Raw genomic sequence first — 26735 nt, forward strand, 5'->3', positions numbered from 1 at the left:
TGTCCCCGTTTCAAGGCCATGTCGCTTGTCGGAATTTACCCCTAACAGGGTCTCTATAGCAAGAATGCCAATGAAGTCTGTCACAAAGAAATCTGGTGTTTGAGTGGAATGAGAACGATGAAGACCAACATCCAATCAAAACAAGTGTTTTTTTGAACCTTGAAGTTGACCAATCAAAATTTTTTTCAGATCGTGTCGCAGCCTTGGCGGAAGTATTTTGTGGAACGTTTTGCGCGAAGGTTAGCAAAGGGTTATGTAGTGGAATTCTAGCTAATTCTGAAGCAGAACGAGGTTTAAAAGTTCGAGAACTTAAGCTGACCACCCTTATGTGAAAAAGAAAGGTATGTATGTCGAACATTTGATAAATTGTTCAATGTACATGCAGATTCACGAGCTTGCTAGCTGGAACTTTTTAGCGCGGTTCAGCCCGTCCTCCGAGCCGAGCTTGGTTTTCGTCCTCATTTTGATCATTTTATATGTCATATGGTCATTTAGGAAGTAGTGGCTCGTAGCAAGCGTTCAATATTGTGATCTGAGTCGGCGAAGTTTCAATATTGTTGTTTGGCTGTTGAGCATTTGATCATGATACGCCAGGATAGGCCAACCTTCAACCTACGATGGCCATTTGTATTTGACAGGATCTATAAACAGGACGAATGAGCTTTTTATTTAGAAAGCAAGCAAGGAAGCCAGCTGTAAAAGCGACCGAAACAACCATATTTTCGGTATAAATGTTCGCATGTTTGTTTGTCGCCTCTAGATGTCGGACCCTCGAGCAGTCAAACCTCACAACTGATAAGAGCTTGTATTTAAACATACCGTTCACTGCCATTTTGGGTTTCGTGATCACACTTATGAATTTTAATGTTTCAGTCCCGGAAGCGAAAGGAAAATGCTGCTTCAAAATGCCGTTTAGTCTTCAATTTTGTCATCAAGAGAATTATCCCTATTGCACATTCTCATTTCTTTATCGAAATGCTATTTCTAATTTGCAAACTTTTACTTTTGTTGACGTTCTCACAGGAGGTTATTAAATCTACTCAATTATGTAAACAATTTCTGTGGTTGGGAAAAAGATCAAACAAGTTTTTCAGCTCAATTAATTGTGCACGATTTGGCGGACAACAGGTTGAAATTCACTTGTCTCGGACCCTGTAAGTGTCAGAAAGGTGAAGCAAAAGGCCTGTATGGTTTTTAAGAGTATTTATTAAAAGCTCGTTACCAAGGTTTTCTTGACATATTTTCAGCTTGAGAGAATGGCATCCTATGATTTCTGCACCAGCAGCCATAAACTAGTCTTGCCTAACTAGGCCAAGAATTGACTAATTAAACTGCAGCCTTCCTACAGTGGAGCTTTTCTCTGTATTTTGTAAGAAACTGGTAACATCAGACTGAATCCGACAATAACAAATCATATAATATTACCTTAATCTTTAATAATTGTAGCTATGCGATCTGAGCTGTGAAAGAGATACATTACATTATTACACTGACAAATCTAGTTAGCAATTGGCAAACGAAAACTGCAAGAATGGCTTAGTTAACAATGTTTCAGATCTAGCCAACTAGCGAAACTTTCTTCTGTGGTGATATCTAGTTGAACCTATTCCACTTAATAACACATAAAATGCAGGAGAGCGAAACAGAACAGTAATACAGGTCAGCAGTAAAGACTGTTCTCTTTGCTACACAACTTGTTGCAAACACTTCTGGTTACTGTACTTTAGAGCAGTTTTCAATTGAGTGTCATAAATCCATAACCAAACCCATTACTTACCAATCAGACTGCTCAGTCAATCTCAAATGGTAGTAAAGCCAAAACTAAAGTAATTACCTAATTGCTTTCGACACTCAATTGAAAACTGCTCTTAACTTGAGCTATTAATTCTTGGCACTGTTGAATCTTCTGTCTGCCCTGATCTCTGTTAAGTCTTATCAAGCATTATTTAAGCCGCGAGTATTACATTCCATATTCTTTATATAACAGATCGAACTTGTGCAAGAACATATAATCATGTGATCTAACAGGAATACATTAGCAGAGATAACATGATGTAACTAGCATACATTAGTCACGCAACAGACAGCATTCTATATATTCATTGCAGTGGTGATCTGTGGAAATTAGAAGGGCACCCACTACTGTGACTATGATTTTTGCTATTCAGTGTTGATTTTGATCATGGTGATGTGTGATTAAAACTTCTAATCTTATGGCCAATCACAAATGCAGGCAGTATGATCAACTAGTGTGCTTGCTGTAGGAAACAATTATTGTTATTTTTAATGGCTGTGACATTTGTTTCAATGAGCCTGTAAAATCATTAAGTGTGTCAGTCTGGCTTCATACCAATGAAAATGGGGACAAGCTACCAAAGAGACAATCGTAAATTATTTACGTGAGCACTACGGGATGAATATGCACTGTATAAAGATGTGGAATAATTATTACAATACTTGATTTTTCCTTGTCAACAGATACCTATTTAACTATTATTCCGATCACCACAACCCAGAATGTCGATAACACAGAATGCAATATTGGAGAAGAAAAATTCATTGCACAGGACTCCACCACCAAAGGCCCCACAGGCTGTAAAAAAGGCATCACCCCCAAGGAACAACAAGTTCCAAAAAAGGAGTGATGATCCATCAGCTATTGCCCAGTTAATTCCTTCTATAAAACTGAGGAAAACTGGCTTCCGTGACAGCTTGATCGCAGAAGACATTGATAACAAAAACACTGCAAATGCTGATGAGCCGACAAATGAACTTCAAAGTCTCATGGCCCGAAGGAGAGCTTTGTCTGAGCACAAAGAAGAGGAGGAGATCGCAGAAGACATTGATAACAAAAACACTGCAAATGCTGATGAGCCGACAAATGAACTTCAAAGTCTCATGGCCCGAAGAAGAGCTATGTTTGAGCACAAAGAAGAGGAGGAGATGAAACCAAAACCAAAACCGAAGCCTAAACCACTTAAACCAGCCCCAGAAAATATCAAGCAGGAAGAGGACAAAGAAAATGAGACTAAACTACGTTCAGATTCTGGCAGAGGTGTTACTGACGAGAGCAAAGATATTTTAACTGATTCAAATAAGAAAATTGTTTGCCATGATTCTAGGGGAGAGCCAAAGCTCTGTGTTTTGCCAACACTTGAAAGTCTTGGGAAACCGCCACCAAAGTGTCCTAAACCTGAAAATTTAATGAAGTTATTGGAGAATTATGACAGCAATAGAATTGTGATGTCACCACGACGAAACACGTTGAATAGGCTGGAGAACAATAGCAGCTTGGGTAAGCTTTGCTTCTGTGCTTCTCACTTAACAAATCTTAATGTATAATTGTGTGGGTCATGAAATATCCATAGCCACCCCAAGGAAGTTTTTTTTTTGAAATTCTACATGTAAAGTTGGAGGGTTCAAAAGCAAAAGTATTAAAAGGAAAGTAAAAGCTTTTAAACTGGAATTTCCTGAGGGTTTTTAGCCCCACATATCTCATTCTTCTTGTATTAAAGGAGCTGTATCCACTTACATATACTCACATCATGCAACAGGGGTGCACCATTTTGGGCCAATGAGCCACATTTTAGTAGTTTTGATAAACCAAAAGTAAGCAATAATGTGACTGAACTGGATTTTAACCTGGATTTTAACCTGAAATAAAAGGAAATAAAAGATGAATGACTGATTGGAGGAGGCAGTGTGGCCGTGTGGTTAGGGCACTGGAAGTGAAATCAGAGGTTGCGGCTTAGGGTCCCATTCTGACCACAAGCTGGTGTTGTTCTCAGTTGTCCTGAGTTGAACTGCTTGGCCACACTTGTAAATAGCTAACTGGTCTGCCTCCTGCCAGTTGGAATTCTTAACCATGTTATGTTCATTAACATGATTTGTTTCATTGTTTATTTCCACTGGCCATGAAAAGCCCAATTGGATATTATTTGAAGATTTTAGTTAATGTTTATTTTTATTTTAAAGCTAATTTTCACCTTGGTTTGTTTTCAGATCATAGTATTGCAGAAGAGGAAGATGAAGGAGAAGAGTATGATGATGTAGATGATGATCTTAAGGCTCAGATTCTGGGCAGAAATGAAGCTGAACAGGAAAAGGAGACTACAGCAGAGGAAGGTAATGATATAGGTCAACTTTTTGATGGTAGCTTATTTGGCATGCGTATTTGCCTTTTAATCCATTTACGGTGAAAAGTATTCAGCTTGTTTTCAAGTAGGACCACAAGTGGTTTCAGTGCAAACAATGAGGGGGCATTTCAGGAGACTAACCTAAATATGTGGCAAATTAGCTTTTGGATAAAAAGAGTACACTAATTTTAAAAGTTGACCAGCAAACATTATTTAGTGATAAAATTTGACAATGTGCAGATTACGCTAGATCTTGCCATGTTATTGTTCAGAGTCTTTACTGTCATCAGTCACAGCTGGCTGAGTTTCTTAACTCAGTTGCCTTGTAAGTCAACAATCTTGAACATATACAGCAATGGAAAATTAATCTTGACAGTCCTTGCCTGACCTTTAGTTAAGCTACTACATTTCCGGTTTGAATTTGCCCAAACTGATTAAGACTCTGAGACTCACCTGGAGAGCAAGTGAGCAGGCACATGCTGATTTCCTGTATGACAAATACCTTTGGGATCCAGCTTTAGCTGTGATCCTCTCAGGGTTGATTCCTTTTCTCCAACTTTTTGCGCATGCTGTGTGAACAAGACTCAATATGTATACCTTTACTACATAACAGGAATTATGGAGGAAAACTATGATGATGTTGATGAGATGAAAGCAAAAGTTGAGGAGATAAATAATGCAGAAGCAAAAAATACTGAACCTATCTGTGACGAGAGCTACGATGACTTAGACGCTGTGGCAGAGCAAGCTCGTGAACATTTACAAAATGGTATCATATAAAGTCTTTATCGAAAAATTTTTAGGAGAGTTTTTGCCCTAATACCAATAAGGGTTCTAGACTCCAGATCAAGCAGTTGAGTTCAAGCCCTGGCCGGGGACATTGCATTATGTTCTTGGATAAGACACTTTACTCCCACATTTCTTCTTTCCACCCAGATTAGTAACTGGATGTGGTGAAGTAAATGGTAGGGTTAAACAATGTGATGGCCTACCATCCCATCCAGGGGGAGTCAAAATAGTCCTAGTTACTTGGAGAATTTATATTGTGTAAACTAAATAATAGATCGTTTAAATAAGTCGACATTGGCATTCTCAATTGCTGATGTGCAAGGGCCCATTGGCAAGTGGGAATCAAAAGTTACTTGTCCAGGAGGACAATTAACATAGAATTAACATTGGATAGAATGTCGACTGTGTCAAAATTCTATGGAAACCAGAGATAATCACCAGCCTGATAGGCACTGTAGGCTCGAAAACAGACATAAATACCTTTACCTAGTTATTGAATCTTTTATTTCTTTTCTATGTTGCCCCTAGATCTCATTTTCCCTACAAATCTAATTTGCAAAGGTGATTCCTCAATGGCTTTTGTTTTGGTCCTTTGATGGAAAGGTCCACCCTTGAGCCTTGCCATCCCAGGGTCTTAACACATGTGGTGTTCTTAGGGAAGATTGCTTACCCCAGTGTACAATGTACCCTCGACTCCACCTATAATAAGCAGCAAAAGTGTTGAGACACTTTGCAGTAATTTTGAGTGTCTCGGAATCGTTACCCCCTTCCCCCCCCCCCCCCCCAAACAGTGTTGATTTTTCTATTTCTAACATTGCCCAGACCACAGCAGCTGGTCACAACATTGAACTGGGGGGACAGGGGGTGTCAGAGATTACCACCAGATACATATGAATTAGAATTTGTGGTTAGATACTGCAAAGTGTCGTTTTCTAATTAGGGCAACTAGCTTCCTACTTGTATTGAACTGGGGAGGGAGATAGGGGTATGGGAGTAAGTCTCACTGCTTTATTTTGTGAGCCTTGTGCCTCTCATAAATCCCCAGGATTGCAACAGTCTTTACCTTGCTTGGATGGGCACATGCAATCATATAGTATTCATAGTTCCACCTGTAGCTTATATTCTTCTGTGTGCTCCTTTGTTATTCTTTTCTAATTAAATTTTATTTGTTTTCCAGATTTTGCCGTTGAAGGGGAAAAATTTGGAGAAGAAATGTATGATGCAGTGGGGACTAGCCTTAATGGACAGCCAGAGGTGAAAGAAGAAGAGGCTTGCAACTCTCCTATTGAAAACAAATATTCACCTTCAGCAGTCCCCAGGTACACTGTGCATGTTGATACTACAAATTTCAACCACAGAATGCTTGTAAAAGGGCATTAGAATGTTGTGTATATGGTGGCATAACTCTCTCAAGGTCAAGTTTATTCTGACAACACAAGGTGTAGAGTGTAGAGTCCTGGAAGGTGTAGAGGTGAGGTTGGATGGAGGGGGTGTAGTTGAAGATTTATAAAGTAGCATGGAGGTACAGTAAGATTTGTGGCGTAAATTTGCATTTTTTCTTTTCTGAGGTGTTAGATAAGATTAAAAATTTTCTCTGCTCTGTATTTTGGGTGTTGGTTTATTTATTGTTCAAGGGGGTATTTTGTGACCTCTAGGTAAATGTTTGACATTGAGTAAATAATAATAATAATAATAACAATGACAATGACAATGACAATGACAATGACAAAATAATATTTTAAGAGGAGGCCTCCAATCACCTAGAGGTGGTTTCGGGAGGGTCCTCTAAAAAATAAAAGCCTAGAATATACATTAAGTGTCTAAAATACAAAAGTAATAAAAGCTAAAAACATGATACTAAAACTAAGGATTAAAACTAGAACTAGGATTGAATGAAAACTGTTTCAGTTTGTATTTAATTTGTTTATTCTTGTTAATGCTTACATGTGTCAACTAGATCTTTTTGGCGTCAAATCATGCCTTTTTCACACCTTGTCTCTTGGCTTATTTTGGCAGAATCTTGTATTTTTTGATTGGATCTCAGTTAATGCTTCATGAACCTTTTTAGCAGTGCAAACAAAGAGAAAGGCAAGAAAGATCTCAAGAAGGAAATGGAAAACCAGAAAAAGAAAGAAAGGGAAGAACAGAAAAGGAGAAAGGAAGAAGAGAAAAGAAGAGAAAGAGAGGAAAGAGAAGAAAAAAGAAGGAAAGAAGAGGAGAAAAAGAGAAGGGACCGGGATGATAAAGAGCTTCGAAAAAAACACAAGGTACCTGGGATTAAGATCAGGTTGCCAGCTGACAATGTTATGACTGACTGACTTTTTAACTGTAATATTGTTACCTGGAGTGATTGTTTTATTCCAGAAACCCTTTGAAAATGTTTTGGAGTAGCAGGCAGTATGACAGGGGTAGTAACCAAAACTAGTGAGACAATCTCAGATAGTGCAGAGCGCAATTGATAGCTCTGGTACAGTAGTTCCATAAGTACTCACCCATGCTCGGTTCACTTCCGGTTTGTGTCTACCTTAGTAGTCTGCTACGGCTTTTCCCCTTTGCAGTGTGTATGTTTCAAGGTTGTATTTTCATTCAAGGTCCAAAAATTACGCACAAATTAATTACTACTGGTGTTTTACGTTGATTTTACGTTCATTTTAAATTCAATAATACGCTGAAGCAGCAAACGTGACAATTTAGCTCTTCACGCCAACTTTGTAACTTGATACTTTTGTTTTCCTCGCAGAGGCCTGTAATATGAAACCCTTGTTTTCTCCAAAACATACGGAAGATGTCCTTGTTTTTTGGAGATAAATGAAAGAAAGTTTAATATCTGATATGGTGATGAAGAAACGGAACAGAAACAATGTTGTTTTATTAAAAATGCAAATTTTTACCGATGAACAGGAACTAATTTAATTATCAGATAGTCACGAAATACCACTTTCTTCTTCTGTTGCCACCTTTGTTGTTAACAATAAACCAATTCAAAATTATTACGCAACGATATTGATGGCTGAGAAGCATTTTAACGAAAAGTATTGAAGATAAACAGCGCTACTTGGCTGATATGAATGAGTCTCCTCAAAGACTGATTAAATTAATTTGCGCTTTCATTAGGTGCCACGGCGTCTGCAGCAATATTTGAGCATTTTCCTGGTTTCTTTTGTTACAAATTTACAATTTGCGGAGTATTAAAGCCACTAACTTGGGAACTTTTTGGTCTCTCTTACAGACACAATTAAGGCAAGAAATAAACAAGCCGCTAAGGAGAAGCAATATATTTGAACCCTGAGAAGCACACTATTGTAGATTGAAAACAGCAGATGATATTTGTTGAACCGACCTGTGTGTAATTCTAAAAGCTACGCAGCCACAGTAACGTTTCACTTTTGCAATAAAAAGGGACAATTGGCGCTACCTGAAAAATAACTGCCGTCCTTGGTCACATGATATGACATTTAAAATACCACGTGAAAAGATAGTGTATAACACTAACGATGCTAGAACGCATGCGTCTTACATGTTGAGCTCTACCATAAGGAAAACCACTCAACATTTGTGCGTGATTCCGTATACAATGTATCCTTCACCTAATATAGAAGCCACGAACGCTAACTAATCTACGCATGCGTTTAGGACAAATTAGTTTTGTTCTAAGGAGAATGGTACCACAAGGAGAGGAAGGGGTTACCTGAAACAAATATATAGCTTTGCGATGTTCAAAGTTAAGCGATGGTGATGAAATGTGTTTTACGTAGACTACACATGTACCTTTCCCACCCTACTCCCACTACTTCCTTGCCTCTAGACTAATTAATTAATTGAAATTAATTAATTAAACAAACATTAAAGTTTACACCTTAGCGCCATAGGGCCATAGCGCCATAGGGCCATAGCGCCATAGCGCCATAGCGCCATAGCGCCTTAGTTCCTTAGCGGCAGGCAACCCCCATAACCATCCCAATAGTGCACTCTGCACTAAAAATGGCAGGGAGGGATTTGAAATTAATCAAAATTAGTGAACTTCAATGTGAAATAGGCAGTAAGGAATTTATTGTAGGTGAAAAACTGCCAACTGTCAGCACATTTGCAGGGCTGTTATATTGTAAGTTTTTTTGTGGAGGTATGGTGGTGTCTTCGCTGGTGCACTTTCCTCCAGATCAAGTGGTCCGGGCTCAGTGAATTTGGTTTATGGGCGAGGCAATTTACTGGCTCAGTGCCTCCCTGCAGTGACCTAGGTGTATAAATGGGTACTGGTGAATTTAATGCTGGGGTAACCCTGTGATGGACTAGCATGTCATTCATGCTACATGTCGCTTCATGCTACAGAAACTGGAGATAATTAAGGATGTGCCTGATGGGCCACTTGGCTCATATGCAGACTTTACCATGTAACCTTTTTTTATATAGTAAGTTTATACTGACAGTATGCGTTTCTCCTTTTCAGTTAAAACCTGGAGCTGAAGGCAATGGTGTTGGAGAAGCTAAGAGAAACTTTACTGGTGATGGAAAGTTTGAACTGCCAGTGAAGGAAGGGGAGACACTGGTTATTATCAGTGAAAAAGGATGTCCTCAAGGAAAATGGCTTATTAAGAACCCTGAAGGACACTGTATGTTTAATTTGTGTCAGTTACTGTAGTAATGAAGAGAGGTGTGGTGACCACATGATTAGTGCGCTCATCTCTGGTATGAGCGGTCCGGGTTCAAGCCCTGGCCAGAGAGATTGTGTTTTGTTCTTGGAGAAAGACACTTTTCTCTCACAGTGCTTCTCTCCACCCGGGTGTATGAATGGGAACAGGCAAATTTAATGTTGGTGGGTAACCTTGCGATGGACTAGCATCCCATCTTGGTGGGAGTAGAAATACTCCTAATTCTTTTATGCTGCAGAAACTGGCCTGATGGGCTTCTTGGAACCTGCTTATATGCAGACTTCTCCACTGTAGTTATGATTTGATTTATAGCCCTCCTTCCAGTAAGCACCTTGCAGGACCTCCCTATCAAGTGGGGCTGTATAAAGTGAATTATTATGGTAACTATTGTGTCCATTGCAGGGGTTTCAGATGGTCAAACCAGGCAGGCAAAATCATCCTCACGGCCAGTCAATTTACCCAGTACCCAGCCCTTAATGAAACCCCTGCTATTGTGTGCTCTGTGAATAGCTAGGAGGAGGGTTTAAATGACATCTGGAAACATTTCAAGATTTGTTGAGTTCATGTTCCCAAGCATCTCATCACTATTATATACTGTGAGATAGAGAGAACTATGCTGTTGTTTTGTTGTTTTGATGAAAAGAACAACATGTTTCAAAATCCATAACTGACATGATTTTAAATGTTGATTTTTGTTTTTTGGTTGTTGTCTTTTCCAGTGGGTTACCTACCTACAGACCTCATTCAACTCAAAGTAAGTTTCTTTTAAGTTTAAAATCAGTGTTCCTCTGTATGCTAGTAGCAGCAATTTTCTTTCTGTTCTATTTTTATCTTAGCATTTCTTATATTTCATTCAGATTTTCTTATATTGTTCTCTTAGGCAATTATACCCATGAAAATCATTAACTCAAGCATGCACGTTTTGTTTGATAATAATGAAAAGTTGCGTTTATTTTTCAGGTTGACAGTGAAGGAAATCGAATAAGGTATAGGTCTATTTTGTCAAATAGTCAATGAAATTCTCTAGATTATTCATTAAGAAGCATCACAATATGCTTGTGGCTAACTTCCTATATACATTATCTTTACAGTCGAACCTCTCCACAACGGCCATCTAGGGGAGAGAAGAAACTGAAAGTGGCTGTTGTAGAGAGTTGGCCATTATGGGGAAGTAGGGCTATAATATGACCCCGGATTTTTTTGTGGGGTGAACATTTTTATTGAAATAACAAATGCTTATTTTAGCTCGTAAATATATAACATAATCAAAATATATTGATCAATAAAACAGAAACAGAGACCAGTGATGTGTGTTTCCATTCAAGTTTTGTGACCTTTAACAATGAAAAGTTGTGGTTTTGTATACACCGTTTGTTAGTCGTTGATTAACTGGTTGTTATGGAGATGTTGTTTCGGTAATTGGGATGCACTTTAGTGGCCATTACCATTGTGGAGAGGTGGCTGTTGTAGAGAGGTTAAAATAAAAGTGAATGTATGGACAATCTGCTGAGACAAAAAAATAGTGGCTATATTGTTATGAGGTGGCCATTAGTGGAGGTTTGACTCTATCAACAATATTTGCGTAGTTTTTCATTTATAGTTTCTATTTTGTACTTTGATGAACTGACAGAGTAAACCATGTTTCAAACAACACATATTGATATACAGCAGTGCCATACAGTTATTAATTGTCTAAAAAGAAAAATTATCTAACCAATCTACATGTAAATAGACATTCAAAACACGAAATTATGTGAAACAAGTATGTTCATGATTTCCATGGCAGATAACTAACTTGACTTGATTGATTTTAGTGCAATTATAACAGAAGACTTCTATGAAGATGTTGACCAATATCAAAGTGCAACCAAAATAGAAGAAGGTATGTTGATGTATGTATATATAGTGCGGACGTACAAGAGTTTTTCTTGCCTTTTTCTTCTACTGATGCTGAAAGCTTTGATGGAAATATTGAAGTTAGCGCAAGGACAAATAAAAGCCTATGGATCAGATCTCAAACCTTATTTGGCAATGAAAGTGAGAATTATGCACTTTACCACTAAAGTCTTCTTTCTTGTAATTCTGGGCTTAAATTTGATTGAGAAGAGTAGAAAATAACCTTTGTGACTTAGCCTGTGTCCCCCGATTTTTTGAGGGGCACACAGGCTATTGAGACTGGGCTGCTTTTCTTTTGGAACAGGATATGCTAATAGCTGTGTTTGTAAGCATGGTGATCTGGGTGTAGACACAGTATGCCTGAGTGCATTAGGCTGCTAGACTTGAAATGTGCTGACCCTGCATTCAGTTTCTTAATAACTGCATCAACCACTACCTGGTGTCTCACGTTTGACCCATGGGTTTGGACCCTTGGGTTTGAACCCTTGGGTATTAAGGATGCTTACTCTCACAGTGCCTTTCTCAGCTGGAAGTATAAATAGCCAACAGTCAATTTATTGGGGAAGTGGTGGAAGGGGGCAGGTCTTGGTACAATGGACTAGCCACCCATTCAGGGGAGATTAACATCACTTTTGGTCACTTCAAGCTACAGAAACTGAGATAAGCTCCAGGACACATGGCCAATACAGACTTCACCTTTTACCTGCTTTCAGCTAGTGTGGATTCCTAATCATGTTACGTTCATTTGCAATATTGACATAAATATCAGTTCTTTATTTTGATTTCTGAAATATTTTCTCTCTTTGCACTGTCTTCTTGTTCAGAAGAGGACGACCAAGAAGTTTATGATGACATAGCGGCTGGGCAAGGTATGAATGATATGGGCTAAAGTGCCTGAACTTAATAACTTAATAATATTTATTATTTCAATTCATATTTGCATTTTTCACTCATTTTATTTAACTGCACAACGAATGCACTTGCTAGCTTTGACCCTTGCAGGCTCTTGAAGGCTTAAGACATTAATTTTCACAAATTTTTGCTGAAAATTGTTCTTTAATTGATAATGTAATTTACTAAACCATACTGCTATTTTTTTTTTTGCAGAACCCATTGATGAAGACTTGTACGAGGAACTTCCAGCTGATCAGTAATATTATTGCATTGTGAAAACTCATCCCTAGTCTCCTCCGCAGCCGTTATTTGAAATCGTCACGCAACGCTTCTCCGATGCGTGATGACCTAAATAACGACTGCAAGAGACTAACTGAGGGGTTCCCAAGATGATCAGTGTGTGTCACTGGTCTTCATCCTGCAGATTTTATCTACTATTGTACAATGTACAGATGAATATTTTAGCCATTTGATATTAATATTTTTCTTAATATTTTTCTTATAAGAATTGAAATTCAAATTTGTTGACACGTACCTCCCGGGGTGGGTCAGAAAAGTGCACACGGGCTATAAGCTTGTCAGCTGTTTATGGTGATCTCACGCAATTCTAAAAGAGAGGTGACATCACGCAATATCGATGAATGTCTCGTAACAACCCAAGTAACGGACAGCCAGAACGAGGGAATAAACGTTCTTATATCCAAAATTTTGTCATTGAATGTGGTAAGGAAAAAAAGAAATAGAATTTAACGCTTTTAAGTTACTTTAGGAAATAGTGTATTTTTCTAAATACACATTCGAAGAACAAGTGTGTTTTTTTTTTACAAAAATATGTTACAAATGAGCTGAGGGGCGAACCAATTTGTATACTGCGAGTAATTTACTAAATAAAGGAAGGGATCTTAATGGAATTGGAGATTATAAATTGAAATATATTGTACTTTTGCAGTTACATGTAAGACAGCAAGGGAAAATCAGTTATTTGAAATAAAGTTGTAATTTGGTATAACATTGATAATTTTGTTGTTTTCGCTTCAGGAAACTAAACGATTCATTTTGACTCGTAAACGTGTTACTACTACATCATGTTGGCCATTGACTTTTGTATCATTTGGTGGCTCCTAAAGGAGCCGTTTGTTTTGGCGCGAAACCTCTAAAGTGAGTTTACTTGCTGCTGGTGTACTTAGTCACAGCCTTGGTTCCTTCACTCACGGCGTGTTTGGCCAGTTCACCGGGTAGAAGCAGCCTGATGGCGGTCTGGATCTCGCGGGAGCTGATGGTTGATTTCTTGTTGTAGTGGGCAAGGCGGGAAGCTTCGGTGGCGATGCGTTCGAAGATGTCATTGACGAACGAGTTCATGATGCCCATGGCTTTGCTGGAGATACCAGTGTCAGGGTGAACCTGCTTCAACACTTTGTAGATGTAGATAGCATAGCTTTCCTTTCTCTTTCCCCTTCTCTTCTTCTTTCCATCAGCGGCGGCCTTTGCCTTACCGGCTTTCTTCTCACCTTTCTTCCCTGCAACTTTAGGTGCCATGTCTGAAGATCAGATATGAAATACCTGCCCACTCGGTTGACCCTCTATTTATATGAAAATGAGTGAAGGATCGATTAACTTACGGATCGAAATCCTCGATTGGTGATTGGTTAGATCTTAAAGCTGACCCTTGAGGTCAATTTTTCTACAATGGCCCATTCAATGTATTAGACCACTAGGTTTTGATTGGTGCTTTTCGATCCTTCCTACCTCGGTAAGAACTATAAATATGTTGCTGTTTGCAAAGTGATGTTACTTACTCTCTATTTTGAGACAACGAAGTTTTTGTACATCGTTAATCATGTCTGGTCGCGGCAAAGGGAAAGCAAAGGGCACTAAGTCCAAGAGCCGCTCATCCCGAGCAGGGCTTCAGTTCCCAGTCGGTCGTATCCACCGTCTTCTTCGCAAAGGCAACTATGCTGAGCGTGTTGGCGCCGGTGTCACAGTGATATGTGTATCCCCGTGATATGTGTATCCCCGCACACATATCACTAGTGATATGTGTATCCCCTCCAAAATGGCGACCAGTGATATGTGTATCCCCCACCCCCCTCCCCTCTACTTTAAAAAGCAATATCCTCCTTGAAAGCGCTCTCGTCGTCCGGTCGCTTACTGGACGAACGACTAACCCAAACAGGCTTAAAACACAAATCTCAATTTTTGTAGTTGAAAAAGTTTACGTATCTGCTGCTGGAATTGTGTTCTTGATCCTAACTGGTTTTCTGCGAGCAGGATATAATGAATTTAAAGTTGAACACCAAATGGATCTAGATATATTTCAATTTGAGTTTCACGGCACCGGATTTCTAGGACGATATTAATTGCGCGGTTCGACGCGGTGCATTCTCACCCCTCGAGTAACGCATATTCTCCACTGTTCATCGCCTTGTTTGCATCTGAATTATTCGTGGAGTGAAGCACATATCACGGCTTCGACCCGATCGCCATAAAATGATTAGTGGCACTCGTGTATCCCCTGCACCCGCTTATCAGTTCGACTTTTTGTAAGATATGTTAAGTCTCAAGCTGTATTAACATTGCTATACTGCGAATATTGCTAGCACGTTTCATAATATTCGACGTTTATTCTTCGGCAGTTAGCCTAGATTACGGCTGTCTTCAGGGGATACACATATCACTGCGCCATGTAATAATTAGTGATATGTGTATCCCCTGCATGCGGTCGGCGACGGTGTACAAGCGAGGTCAGTGAAACTCCAGAAATCCCAAGCTATGAATAAATGCCGGGTGTGAATATTTCTAGCAAGCCAGTTTTGACAATGCAAATGTTATGGGCATTTTTCTTCTTGGGTAGAAAGCCAATATAACAGCTGTGTCCATGGGGATACACATATCACTAGTTCATGAAATAATCAGTGATATGTGTATCCCTTATTATCCCGTGCACGCGTGCACGCGTTTTTAGTGGAATTATCGAGTTTCAAACTTCAGTGAACCCAAGCCGTGTAAAAACGTCGGGTGCTAATATTGCCTGCAGTTTTGACAAGGTTGATGCGCTATATTATAACAGTTGTGTTTCTGGGGATACACATATCACTGCGCCATGAAATAATTAGTGATATGTGTATCCCCTGCACGCGATTTCAGTTTAGATATTTAGACATTCGAGTTGCAAACTCCGCAAACCTCAACCTGGGTATAAACGTCGTAGCGAGTAAGCAGCCAGCACGTTTCGGTAATAATTGGCCATTTTCTTCGATCAGGTAGATAGCCAATCTAACGGCTGTGTTTAGGGGATACACACTGAGATCACTGCGCCATGAAATAATTAGTGATATGCGTATCCGCTGTTCGAAGTTTTAGTCAGATATACAATCGAGTCGGTTAGAACTCAACCAAACTCAAGAAATCCTAATCTGCTCCGTTGGGCGCGAATTCATTTCTGGTTTCTTCTACTCTTTACAGCACTCGTCGGAACCTCGCAACCGAGTCGCCATTTTGTTCGTTGAATGCCCAGGCGCGTATCAGTGTTTTGTGTATCCCCACAGGGGATACACATATCACTAGTGATATGTGTGCGGGGATACACATATTACGGGGATACACATATCACTGTGACACCGGTGCTCCAGTGTACTTGGCTGCCGTGCTTGAATATTTGAGCGCCGAGATCCTCGAGTTGGCGGGCAACGCTGCTCGTGACAACAAGAAGACAAGAATCATTCCCCGTCACCTTCAGCTGGCTGTCCGTAATGACGAGGAGTTGAACAAACTGCTTGCCGGTGTCACCATCGCACAGGGGGGTGTTCTTCCCAACATCCAGGCTGTACTTCTGCCCAAGAAGACCGAGAAGAAAACCAAAGCTTAAATAAGTTTTGACTCGAAACAAACGGCTCCTCTAGGAGCCACCAAATGTTAAAAAAGTCACGATCAACATTATTAGTTTGCCAAGTTGTTTGACATTGTTTGGCAATCAGAAAACATCAATAGAATACGTTTATAGAATTTTTGATCTCTGGTAGATATACTGATGTTAGAATGTTCTATGGAATTTGTTGGTTTCACTTATTACTATCTGTGTCAAAGTGTGCCACGTTCGTTTAATTATTTTATTCAAAAGCAACACTGAATACAACAGTTGGTTCAGCTTTCACGGCAAGATTATTACTTTTTCTTTGGCTTGTCACGTCATCTACCTGAGCGACTGTTGTGGTTTGATCGAGTGCGCCACTGGGGTAAAGGGATCTACCGGTATATCAGCTTTGTATCAATAGTGTAAAGTTCGCTCCCACGCCAAAGCTACTAAAAGCGCGCCTTAAACGCTAAACCCAATATGCAAATTTCGGCTACTTGAAAGTGATCGTCGCAACGCGCGCCGCGATCAATCAATGTGTTTATTTCAAAAAAAATTTCTACGTATATACAGTAGCTCATGGCCAAACATCGCCAGTTCTGCGCGCTTCATGTTCTCTTTCTAAAGGCTAAACGCACAAAACCGCCATTGACTGCGCTGTTGCTTTGCGTTCTTTCCTCATCCCTGGTTGAACCTGTTACTCTACGATTTTTCCGTCGGGATAAGTGCGCTGGCTTTCGGGCGAAATTCTAAGTGAGAACAGGAATGGTTTGACTTAGACTACGGATAGTCCTTCTTTGACTACTCGTAGTCTAGGTTTGGCTTGTTTCGCTTTGTATCCCATTTCAAGATACTTTTGTGTACTTTAGGTGTAGCGGACAACGAGCGGTCAGTTTTCTATTCCTGAAAGACCTGAAATCTTCCGCGCGATTTGAAAAGTTAAAATTATGGATTCGCATCGTACGCTGGGAAAGGAAAGAAGCTATTCGCGGTCTATGGTAATAAAGAATAAGAACACTTCTAAGAAACGTTCTGTTGGTCATTACTTTTGAGAGATTTCAGTGGTGGCTCCTAAAGGAGCAGTTTGTGTTGGCAGACTGTGCAGTCTAACCGCCAAATCCGCACAGAATACGGCCTTGTCGTTTCAGAGCGTACACCACATCCATGGTAGCCTGCGAACGCAGACGTATTTCCGACTCTCGCTTGTCTCCGCCGAGAGAGACACGCGACAGCCGGAAGTACGTCTGCGTTCGCAGGCTACATCCATGGCTGTCACAGTCTTTCTCTTAGCGTGTTCAGTGTATGTCACAGCATCACGGATCACGTTCTCAAGGAAAACTTTGAGAACACCACGGCTCCTCGTAGATCAGGCCAGAGATTCGCTTGACACCGCCACGGCGAGCAAGACGACGGATGGCTGGCTTGGTGGTGATGCCTTGGATGTTTTCACGAAGGATCTTTCGGTGACGCTTCGCGCCTCCTTTTCCTGGACCTTTGCCCCCGTTACCGCGACCAGACGTGAGTTATTTTTATTTCGAAAAGAAGAAATATACGACGAGTCAAAGGCTGTACCTTTATTTGATAAGGATGAAATGATACTGGGATTTCGAAAAGCGCAACCTTGTAGCCCATTTCTACGATCGAAATGTGAATTCTAATTTTGCACCAGCCAATAAAATGGCCGCCTTTTCCACCAATCAACGGTAAGCCCGCTTATGTATAAATCATTTTATAAGCGTCGCGGGCTTACATTTAGACTTCTTAACAACCTCGTGAAATTTCAAATGGCTCGAACAACTGCTCGTAAATCAACTGGTGGAAAAGCTCCACGCAAACAGCTCGCCACAAAGGCAGCTCGTAAGAGCGCTCCTGCCACCGGTGGAGTCAAGAAACCTCATCGTTACAGGCCTGGTACAGTCGCTCTTCGTGAGATCCGTCGTTACCAGATCCACTGAGCTGCTGATCCGCAAGCTGCCCTTCCAGCTCCTTGTGCGAGAAATCGCTCTGGATTTCAAGACCGATCTGCGTTTCCAGAGCTCCGCTGTCATGGCTCTTCAAGAAGCTAGCGAGGCTTACCTTGTTGGTTTGTTTGAAGACACCAACTTGTGCGCCATCCACGCCAAGCGCGTCACCATCATGCCCAAGGACATTCAGTTGGCCCGCCAAATCCGTGGAGAGCGAGCATAAGTGGATTTCACCCCTCTCAAAACAAACGGCTCCTAAAAGCAATGACCAACTGCTGGCTTGCGTTGCAGCCTGACGTGGCGGTTTAGACTGTCTGCGACGCATGCTACCAACTACAAGCTAAATCTTCATAATAATTATTTTCTGACCTCGGTCCCTGTTATAGTTACGCGTAAATGTGAACGAAATGCAAGGAGATTCTTTCTTTTTTAAAATGGGATGGGGGCACTGTATCGGCCTAAACCTGAAGAAAATAAGACTCCCTGACTCCAACCTCTCGCACGCACTGTAAGGAATCGATCCCAGGCTCTCTTTATGGCAAAAGAAGAGAGATTAAGCGTGGTACATGGTGGGCGCGACGTACTTGCTACGTATTTGCTATAATCTCGATTTTAAGTCTCTGGTGCATATCAGAAAGGTGTACATATAGGTACGCGAGAAGCTTCCCGTCCTATTATTTCCTGTGCAGTTTGTGTTTCTTCTCTTGCTGTGGCAGAACTGATATAGAAAATCAGGTGCGCGTTTACTCTCTTTCTCTTCAACTGGCTCTGAATTGAGTCATTCGGAAGCTTTCTCGCCCGAGACTTGTAGAACAACACAACATAGCGGACTTTCATAAGCGGGTTTGGCGTACCAGTTGCCGTGATGAATGTGGCGTAAAACAACATTCACCCTTATCGCCTGCCCTCATCGTACCGTTAATCCTCGAATTAGCGCCCGGGGCGCTTATTTCAAATTTAGGAGAAGACGGGGGCGCTTACTCGAGGGAGGCGCTTATTTAATATTTCCCAAATCGTGGTCAGATGTGATCCGCGGTTTTTGCAATATATGTATGTGTCAGTCTCACAGAAGTCTCAGAAGAATCCTGTCTCTCTTGAAAAACTGTGTAATATATCCCCTTTAGCTGGTCTAAGCCTGCTGCACAAGGTGGGTTGGGCTTTTACGCAATGAATCAGCAGATCTTCAGTACCATTGGTTGCGACGGTCAGTGTGCAGTGCTTGAATGAGTCGATGATTACTTGCTTGCGATTGAAAACGACCAAATAAAAACTATACATCCTTTCTTGTCTCAGTGCTCTTCCATAAAACACGGGGAGAGGAGGGGGCGCTTATTTTAAATTTTGGCCCATAGGAGGGGCGCTTATTTGAGAGGAGGCGCTAATTCGATCTCAGGTTTGACCGTCCATAACTGCAAAAGGCCCTTGTAGCTTTTCTCTCAACCTATATGCTTGACTTGATCAGGTGAGTAAATAACCATTGAACAGGAGCCACCCTTTTCCAGGGTTTCTCTTCTTTCCCCTCCATTTTCTCTTGGTATGGGACGAGGCCGGCAGGATGGATGCCGGAAGAATAGAGACCGTGATAACAAAGTTGGTTCTGGAAAACTAGTCGGTGGACTTTCGTACTTTTTAAACAATTCCAGACTCTGTAACTGCGAACCCTGCAAATCACAAGCTGGAGTCGGTGGCACTTGAACCTTTCCTTCCATGACTGTCAACAAGTTGAAAACTGAGTAAAAACAAAAAAACAAAGTCAGGACAGCTTAGACAGAAAAAATAAAGACAGAAAAATAAACAGTACTGCTCTATGCCTGAAGAATATTTTTCTTTGATCCTCCGCGCAACCATTTCTTTATTTTGCTGCGGCGTCCATGATTCTTTCATCTCTGACGACCCCATTGTTTCGCCATTAAACTATCAGCTGATAAAAAACCTTGAGCTCACCGTTCAAGCGGCCTGGTCTACGACCCGCCCAACACGCCTCTGAATAGACTATGGTTATTAGGCGTGAAACAAACTTGATAGAGGCAAAAGCGTACGCATGGATTCGTTAAGCAAAATTTCAAAACGTTTGTTTTTTTTTTTACTTAAAGAAAAACGTAAGACGAATTTCTCATTTGTTTGTATTATCCATGGGGGATTATTTTCAAAGCGTCCGCTTAGAGGCGCATGTAACGTGAGCGGGTCTATTGAGGTATATTGTGAAAAATAAGAGGGGAGAAACCAGCTCTAAAGATGAAGCATGGACATGGGCTCCCATGCCAAGCTCGGAAGTAATCAATGCGAAGGCGTAGCTTACAAGAATTGGTTTTCAAGAGGAAAGTGGCACAATTCGCGAACCTGCGCCGGCACAAAGATTCAAGATGGCGGCCACGAAATTCTGAGAAGACCCTGGGGCCATGGGGACGAGTTTCTCATCACTCTCGTGTTCGCCATTTTGAATTCGTTTGGGATTCGCAAACACTTGCAGTAAGCATAGAGAAACCGTTGAAAAACTCCTTCTTCTGTTTGACGATAAAAAGATTTCCAAAAAAGGTATGATTAATAACCTAAATGATAATTCTTGGACAGTTTTAAGAAAGGAAATGTCGAATTTTGGAAGGTCGGCTACTCGAATGTAACAAGAGCGTGCTGCAATCTTTTTAAAAATTTCTCTTTATAACACAGTTGAAGGACTGACACATTGCCATAGCAATAGATTGCCATAGAAACATTCACGACAATGTTTTTGATTAGTGTGCTCTAATATACTTTCACTTACGTCTTGTGTCTACATGCTTAAGTTAAATTATTTAGATGTATTGATTGATTAATAGCATTGTGTAATTTTTGCAGATGTTTTGGCATGTCATTTTAGTAACTTAAATTGAGCTTGAGTTTTTCTCATGAAACACTAAAGTAAAGTCGTTCATTGATAAGTACCATTAGTGAACGTAGCTATGTCAGACAAAGTTACAACTCTGACTGATGCAGATTTTTCATTTAATTTGGGGACAGTATTTAAAATATAAGTCTAAGTTTAAAACAGTACAAGCTTCACAGATTCTTACACTGGTTTTTCATTTAGAACAGTGAACACTTCCTCTTAGTGTCTTAATCGTTTTCTTTAGTCAGAAACAATATTTCTTGGTTTTATTTTTTAAAGGTTGCATGAATGCAAGGTGTAGCTAGTTTAGTTGCGATGCCCCACAAGACCACTGAAACAAGAAGCTCTGTAGGTCCAGCTTCCTCAACAGAGGTAAAGGTTGGCACAGACAAAAATAGTCCTTCACTGCCAAATCCAACAGAAGCTAAAGGAGCAGAAGGTATTGCTGTCTGTCTTTTATTATTTGAAAATAGTACAGTTAATCAAAATATTTTTATCTATTTCTACAGTTACAGCTGCTCTTTTAGTGCTTCCCTCTCCTTCACAAGGAGGAGAGGGCTGATGCAGTGAGAAAGAAATAGCTTGGAGATGTTTTATTATTTAGCTTTCTGGTATTGATAATTGTTTCATTTTCCCTGAATTTTCATTTTCATTCAAATTATTATGCCACTAAATTATGATCCATCTGAATTTTTTTCTACCCAAATGTCATGTCAGAAAATCAGAGACACAAACGTTACATTTCTACATCATATTTCTTTAAATAATCTGGACACAGATCTTGTTATAAAAAATGATTACACTGGCCATAGTATGTATCTGAAGGTTACTTTATTGGTTCTTCAGGTCACTCGCTTATAAAGCTGTATAAGATGTTTCTTCAAGTAGTATTGATACTTACAGTTTTTTCCAGACAGGTAGCTTATGAATCACGGCTCTTGATTTTAGCTTCTTTTTCAACAGATCAACAGCAGAAGACCTCAGTACCACAAGCAGGTGTTAATCAACAAGAGGAAGCAAAGAACAATGCTTCAAAGAATCCTGGAACTAGTCACATCAGAGATTTGTTTCTATCATTTGACAAAGGTATGTGAAACACAAATTATATTAGGTGATGCCTCAGTTGCAGTCACAAAATTTAATGTGGTTTTTAAGAACATGGCTCAGTGCCCCCTTAAGGCAAAAGGCATTCTAAAATCATTATTGAATGACACATTGTGGCTTTTTACATGACCAAGCTCACAATGCTTGAGGAGGGCCTTTACTGAAAGTTTCAAAATGAGTATAATGCAGTGCAGGCCCCCTGCAGAAGGAGTCTTTTTAGTGGGAGCAACAAACTGTTAGAAATAAATTATGTAGTATTGTCTTCTACTGTGGTTCCTGATCATTACACTTTGTCTCTACATTTACATCTACATTAGGGGGTGGGGAGTGGGGGGTCCTGCAAAGGGATACACCCATCACTGTAAGACTAAAGGGTAAATAAGAGGGGGAGATAAAACCTTCTATAGTAATACACATACTTAGATAAACCTAAAATCGCAATTAAAATTGAACAAGAGGTGTCCCAAAGTCATTTGTCTACATGCAGTTTTACTTAAAGTTGAACCTGGTACAGACATCCTGTAAGAACCTACCAGACTTATTATATTTTGTTGTAATACAATCACCTTGTTTGCCTCTTTATGTCTTAATGTTAAGTTGTCTCTGTGTGCCATGGTCTTCTCCTGGGATTTCTTCAAAAAGGTGGAGGTTTCAGTTTAATTTAAAGAAATCTCCATCTGTTTTTGAAAAACGTTACCCTGTGTCTAGAAGTTTTCTTTCTTTGTTGCAATGCTGTATAGCTCAAATTTGTTTGTGAAGCTAGGGAGGAGCAAAACCCAGGGTAGAAAGAGTTCAAACAAACAGCAATTTAATTCAACATTTCTGTGTACATAAGATATACGATTTTGTAATGCACAAGCTAATACATGGCTGAAATCTTTAGTTCCAATAGTTCTCAGCAGCAGCCATGCCTCGACAGCACAAAAATCTACACGCTTCATCCAGGATGGAGATCGCTACATTTTCTTAGTGGAAGACAACAGGACCTCCAAGGTTAGTTCAGTGTCTTCTGGAACTGATGCCAGGTCTGCAAAAGCTTCAGATGAGGCGGCAGAAGAAACGGTGCCTGAGGAGGAAGCAGAGGATGATGGTGAGTGAAAAGTGTAGGTTTTTGTATTCACTTATACGTAAGCTAATATCTGGGGAGACTTCCATATGAAAAGATTGGGGATGTTTGTCGTCTTGCTTAGGGGTGTAAAACTAGGATTTTAGTCTCACTTAGGATGTCCAGGACCAAACGACACTATTTTTAGCTGTCAAAGCATCTTTTAGGGTGCACTTGAAAAAATAACAGTAAAAAATGCTCTCATTTCCGTTTTTAGGCTCAATTTCCGCCGCTCTCTCAAGTCAAGTCTACTAGCACAGGCTCCTTTCCTGAACAGCAGCTGATAATCGAGGCTATTCGGTAGAAAGTTAAAGCCAAGCCCAGATTGTTCTTCTTCAAAGGTTTAATTCAAATTTTTTGACGGTCATCTCCGACCTTTTTCATATTGGAGTCCCCTCCGGGTGCCCCTCTCAAAGTTGTTTCCCTTTTGTGCCATTTTTTTGAATGTCCTCCCTGGGGGCCCGCTAAAATACACTTTTATGTACCACAGCATGAAAGGCTGATAGAAGCATTGGCACTGAACTCCTCCTTGAATGATTAAAGGGTTTGGGAGGGGCTTAGCAGATAGCCAGAAAAGATGCAAACTTTTCAGTGGTCCTAGGGCCTCCCCATACGAATAAGCTACACTTTTTAAGTCTTGTGTTGCAGTTACATTGTGCATTCCTTCGCTGCCGCCGGCCCACCTGCATATGAAAAGTCCGGGAATGCAAGTCGGAAAACACGAATCAAACCCCTGATGGAGATCAATCTGGTTGTGGCTCAAACTTTATTCAACCCCTGAAAGATATTACTTAAAACATAATAGGCTTGATTACCAGCCGCTGTTCAGGATAGGATCCTGCCCAAGCAGACCGGACTCGAGATAACGGCGGAAATCGAGCCTAAAAACCGAAATAAGAACGTTTCTCAATATTTTTTCTTGGCGTGCACCTTAAAAAGATACCTTGACAGCTAAAAATAGTGGCTTTTCCTCACGAGCGCCCAAAGTGAGACCAGAATCCTTGATTTTCACCCCTGAGCGAGACGATAAACATCCCCGACCTTTTTATATGAGAGTCCTTCCACCGCCCTGGCACCGGTCATGCTTTCCATAGCCCACGGACGTGACAGAAACGTCAAGGAAATCGGAATAATTTTTGTGAAAAACCGCGCGCGCTGATCAGTCAGTTGACTCATTGACCCATTGACTCGTGAACTCCTTTGACTCATAAAACAAGGGACCCATTGGGTGACACTGCAAACTTAATTATTAATTGTAAAAATAAGCATAAATTTGTCAGTCTTTTATACACGTCATGTCACAATCAGTTTTAACTTTCTTACAGATTAGGTAAAAAGGTAGAAGTCATTAGGGAGTTTAAGCATGACGTTTACAGCAGACGGCAAACGGCAAAGATTAACTCTGAATTTGTGTTGTTTTCGTCTAATCATTAACTAAATAGAAAAATCTCTCCTACTATTCACCACAAATACAATATTTTCACTCTACTGTATAGACAACTGAAGACAGACGGCAAAAGTTTCATTTTTGCCGTTTGCCGTTGGACGTAACGTCATGCTTAATCTCTCTATTATATACAATTATTCTTGCTCGGATTGGACAATTAATGAATTTAACAAGCTCTTCTTAATATCTCTTAAGAGAACTTCGCAAGCGCAAATCTGCACTGCATAGCATTATTATTAAAATTTTAATACTGATTTGAACCAATCTGTACTGAGCAGTGACAATGCGTTGTTCAGAATTTTCAGACGGAGGATCTGAAGCGTCACTGGAAGATGTGCGCCAACATCACGGAATAATCAAAACACAGAAACAAGACGATCCTGATTATCTGACGCTCTTTGAAGCTCATCAGAGAAGATTAGAAGATGTTGGATCACCTACACCAGGTTAGGGGTAAAGTGAGTAGTGAAGTTAACATACCACTTAGTAGGGTGGGGTAAATAAGTAATAACCTGTCACTACTTTTGAAGTCTGATTTTAAAAAAAAAAATGTTTTCACTACTGAAAAAATGGGAAACCCAACTGAGTCAATCTTCCCCCCGACTTTAGATTTAATTTTGTTTTTCCAATTGTCTTGTAGTCTTTTGGTTGGGGAAATTGTTAGAGATAAAGAGAGAATTGTTAGAGTTAAAGTTTGCCTATTATAATTACTTTTAAATGCGGAATTGATCGTCACTACGCGTCCACGAAAAATCATTAATATTACCATGGGACGTCTGTATTTAATTCTTTTGTGTCTGAATTCTGCCTGGATACTCTTTAATCGTCATCTTCCTCCTAACTTCGCATGAAAACAGCTAAAAATGTGACCGAAAGAACGAATAGGAAAGGGAGGGAAAAATCTACTGCGTCGCGTTTGCACAATCTGTTTAAGTGGTATTAAATATGAGCAGTTTGCGGGTAGGTAAGTTAATCGTTTTGTTATGAACCAAGCAGTTTATAACTCTGTAAGTCGACCGCTTTGGTATACGTAAAATGACTTTTCTGCCGATGTCATTATTTGTGATAGCTACTGATCGAAAATGAAACTTTCAAACGAAACCATACCATGCAATTTTTAAATTTAAAAATTGGCCTTTGCCGTCCTTATTTATCTGTTAGACAGTATCAAATTTTGGATAGAAGTGTATCCTCAGAGGTATTCAAATCCAGGTTCATTTTTCAATCTCGTCTATTTAGTTTCTCTTCTCACAAAATACTCACATTACGACGTCCACAGATTTGATTCTCTGCGTTGGAAGTATTTTTCTGGCGTCATCAATACGCAATTCATTTAAGTGCCGCCTTGGTTTCGATATTTCTTACCACCACCAGAAACTTTCTCCACTCTACAAAAGTTTCAAGCAAAAAGGGTTGATCATAGCTAAGGACTGGGAAAATGTTTGATTTCTGATCGATCCTGTGCGTTATTTTGAGGTCAGAGTAGAACATATTGTAAAACAGCCTTAGAGAGTTGCGTCAACATGGTCAAAGATTGACGCATTTTCATAAGTTGAGCCAAATCTTTTTTAATTCGTCGTTCGAGGTTGATCCGCTCAATCTTCCCTAATTTTACTTATTTTTATTCCTATTTGCTTTATTGTCACCTCTTTGGTGTTTTACTGAATACGTCAGTAAGTTTATGATTTTAAAGTTTCTTTTAATTCCTTCCTGAAATGTCAACTGACAACTTGATTCCAAGGTGACCGTGTGCGTAGCGTAGGTGACCTTGTGCGTAGGTTGAGATTATCGCCAAGTTTCTGTTTATTCGATCCCTGGTACAATCACTTTCAAGGTCTCATAAAGTAACACGCCTTAATGTGTACATGGACAGTAGTTTTCTGATTCGCAAAAGCGTCTTGTTCAAATTCATTCAGTACAAACAAATAGCAATCAGTGAATACCTCGTACAAGAAGTACATCACAGAAAGAGCACTTTATTACACACCAGCTAGTATGCACTAAATACAAAAATATTGTTTGTTATTATCTGAACGGA

At 40.1% G+C, this 26735-nt stretch overlaps 3 protein-coding genes and 1 pseudogene across 4 annotated transcripts; 2 read left to right on the forward strand and 2 right to left on the reverse strand.

The window, feature by feature from the left end:
- The first annotated feature begins 200 nt into the window (after nt 1–200).
- On the forward strand, nt 201–13386 carry LOC145468101 (uncharacterized). 2 transcript variants are annotated; one of them, XM_081451783.1, is made up of 12 exons: nt 201–341; nt 2479–3295; nt 4003–4125; nt 4750–4905; nt 6103–6244; nt 6994–7192; nt 9370–9532; nt 10291–10325; nt 10532–10557; nt 11386–11453; nt 12292–12336; nt 12575–13386. In XM_081451783.1, exons 2-12 carry the CDS (start codon nt 2518–2520, stop codon nt 12619–12621), a joined length of 1782 nt encoding a protein of 593 aa, XP_081307909.1. In that variant the 5' UTR covers nt 201–341; nt 2479–2517; the 3' UTR covers nt 12622–13386. The 2 variants fall into 2 exon arrangements, with proteins under 2 accessions (XP_081307909.1, XP_081307910.1); XM_081451784.1 differs by having other exon boundaries at nt 202–341; nt 6997–7192.
- Nucleotides 13387–13476: 90 nt separating this feature from the next.
- LOC145468182 (histone H2B.1 pseudogene) lies at nt 13477–15815 on the reverse strand (annotated as a pseudogene).
- Nucleotides 15816–18053: 2238 nt separating this feature from the next.
- LOC145468174 (uncharacterized) lies at nt 18054–18895 on the reverse strand. Its single transcript, XM_081451859.1, has one exon. It carries the CDS (start codon nt 18498–18500, stop codon nt 18096–18098), a length of 405 nt encoding a protein of 134 aa, XP_081307985.1. The 5' UTR covers nt 18501–18895; the 3' UTR covers nt 18054–18095.
- Nucleotides 18896–21253: 2358 nt separating this feature from the next.
- On the forward strand, nt 21254–25289 carry LOC145468941 (uncharacterized). The gene is made up of 4 exons (XM_081452656.1): nt 21254–21480; nt 22005–22127; nt 23029–23235; nt 24994–25289. The coding sequence occupies exons 1-4, from the start codon at nt 21330–21332 to the stop codon at nt 25146–25148; spliced, it is 636 nt and encodes a 211-aa protein (XP_081308782.1). The 5' UTR covers nt 21254–21329; the 3' UTR covers nt 25149–25289.
- Nucleotides 25290–26735: the final 1446 nt, after the last annotated feature.

This window comes from Orbicella franksi, chromosome 14 (genome assembly GCF_964199315.1).
Source record: "Orbicella franksi chromosome 14, jaOrbFran1.1, whole genome shotgun sequence".
Classification (NCBI taxonomy): domain Eukaryota; kingdom Metazoa; phylum Cnidaria; class Anthozoa; order Scleractinia; family Merulinidae; genus Orbicella; species Orbicella franksi.

What these genes read in the sequence shown, in the direction of transcription:
- LOC145468101 (XM_081451783.1), top strand. Translation starts at nt 2,518, where the DNA reads ATGTCGATAACACAGAATGCAATATTGGAGAAGAAAAATTCATTGCAC. An exon ending in TGCAACCAAAATAGAAGAAG is followed by an intron (nt 11,454 to 12,291) that starts GTATGTTGATGT and finishes CTTCTTGTTCAG; the next exon opens with AAGAGGACGACCAAGAAGTT. An exon ending in TGACATAGCGGCTGGGCAAG is followed by an intron (nt 12,337 to 12,574) that starts GTATGAATGATA and finishes TTTTTTTTGCAG; the next exon opens with AACCCATTGATGAAGACTTG.
- LOC145468174 (XM_081451859.1), bottom strand. Translation starts at nt 18,500, where the DNA reads ATGCGTCGCAGACAGTCTAAACCGCCACGTCAGGCTGCAACGCAAGCC.
- LOC145468941 (XM_081452656.1), top strand. Translation starts at nt 21,330, where the DNA reads ATGCAAGGTGTAGCTAGTTTAGTTGCGATGCCCCACAAGACCACTGAA. An exon ending in GTTTCTATCATTTGACAAAG is followed by an intron (nt 22,128 to 23,028) that starts GTATGTGAAACA and finishes TGAAATCTTTAG; the next exon opens with TTCCAATAGTTCTCAGCAGC. An exon ending in GGAGGAAGCAGAGGATGATG is followed by an intron (nt 23,236 to 24,993) that starts GTGAGTGAAAAG and finishes TGCGTTGTTCAG; the next exon opens with AATTTTCAGACGGAGGATCT.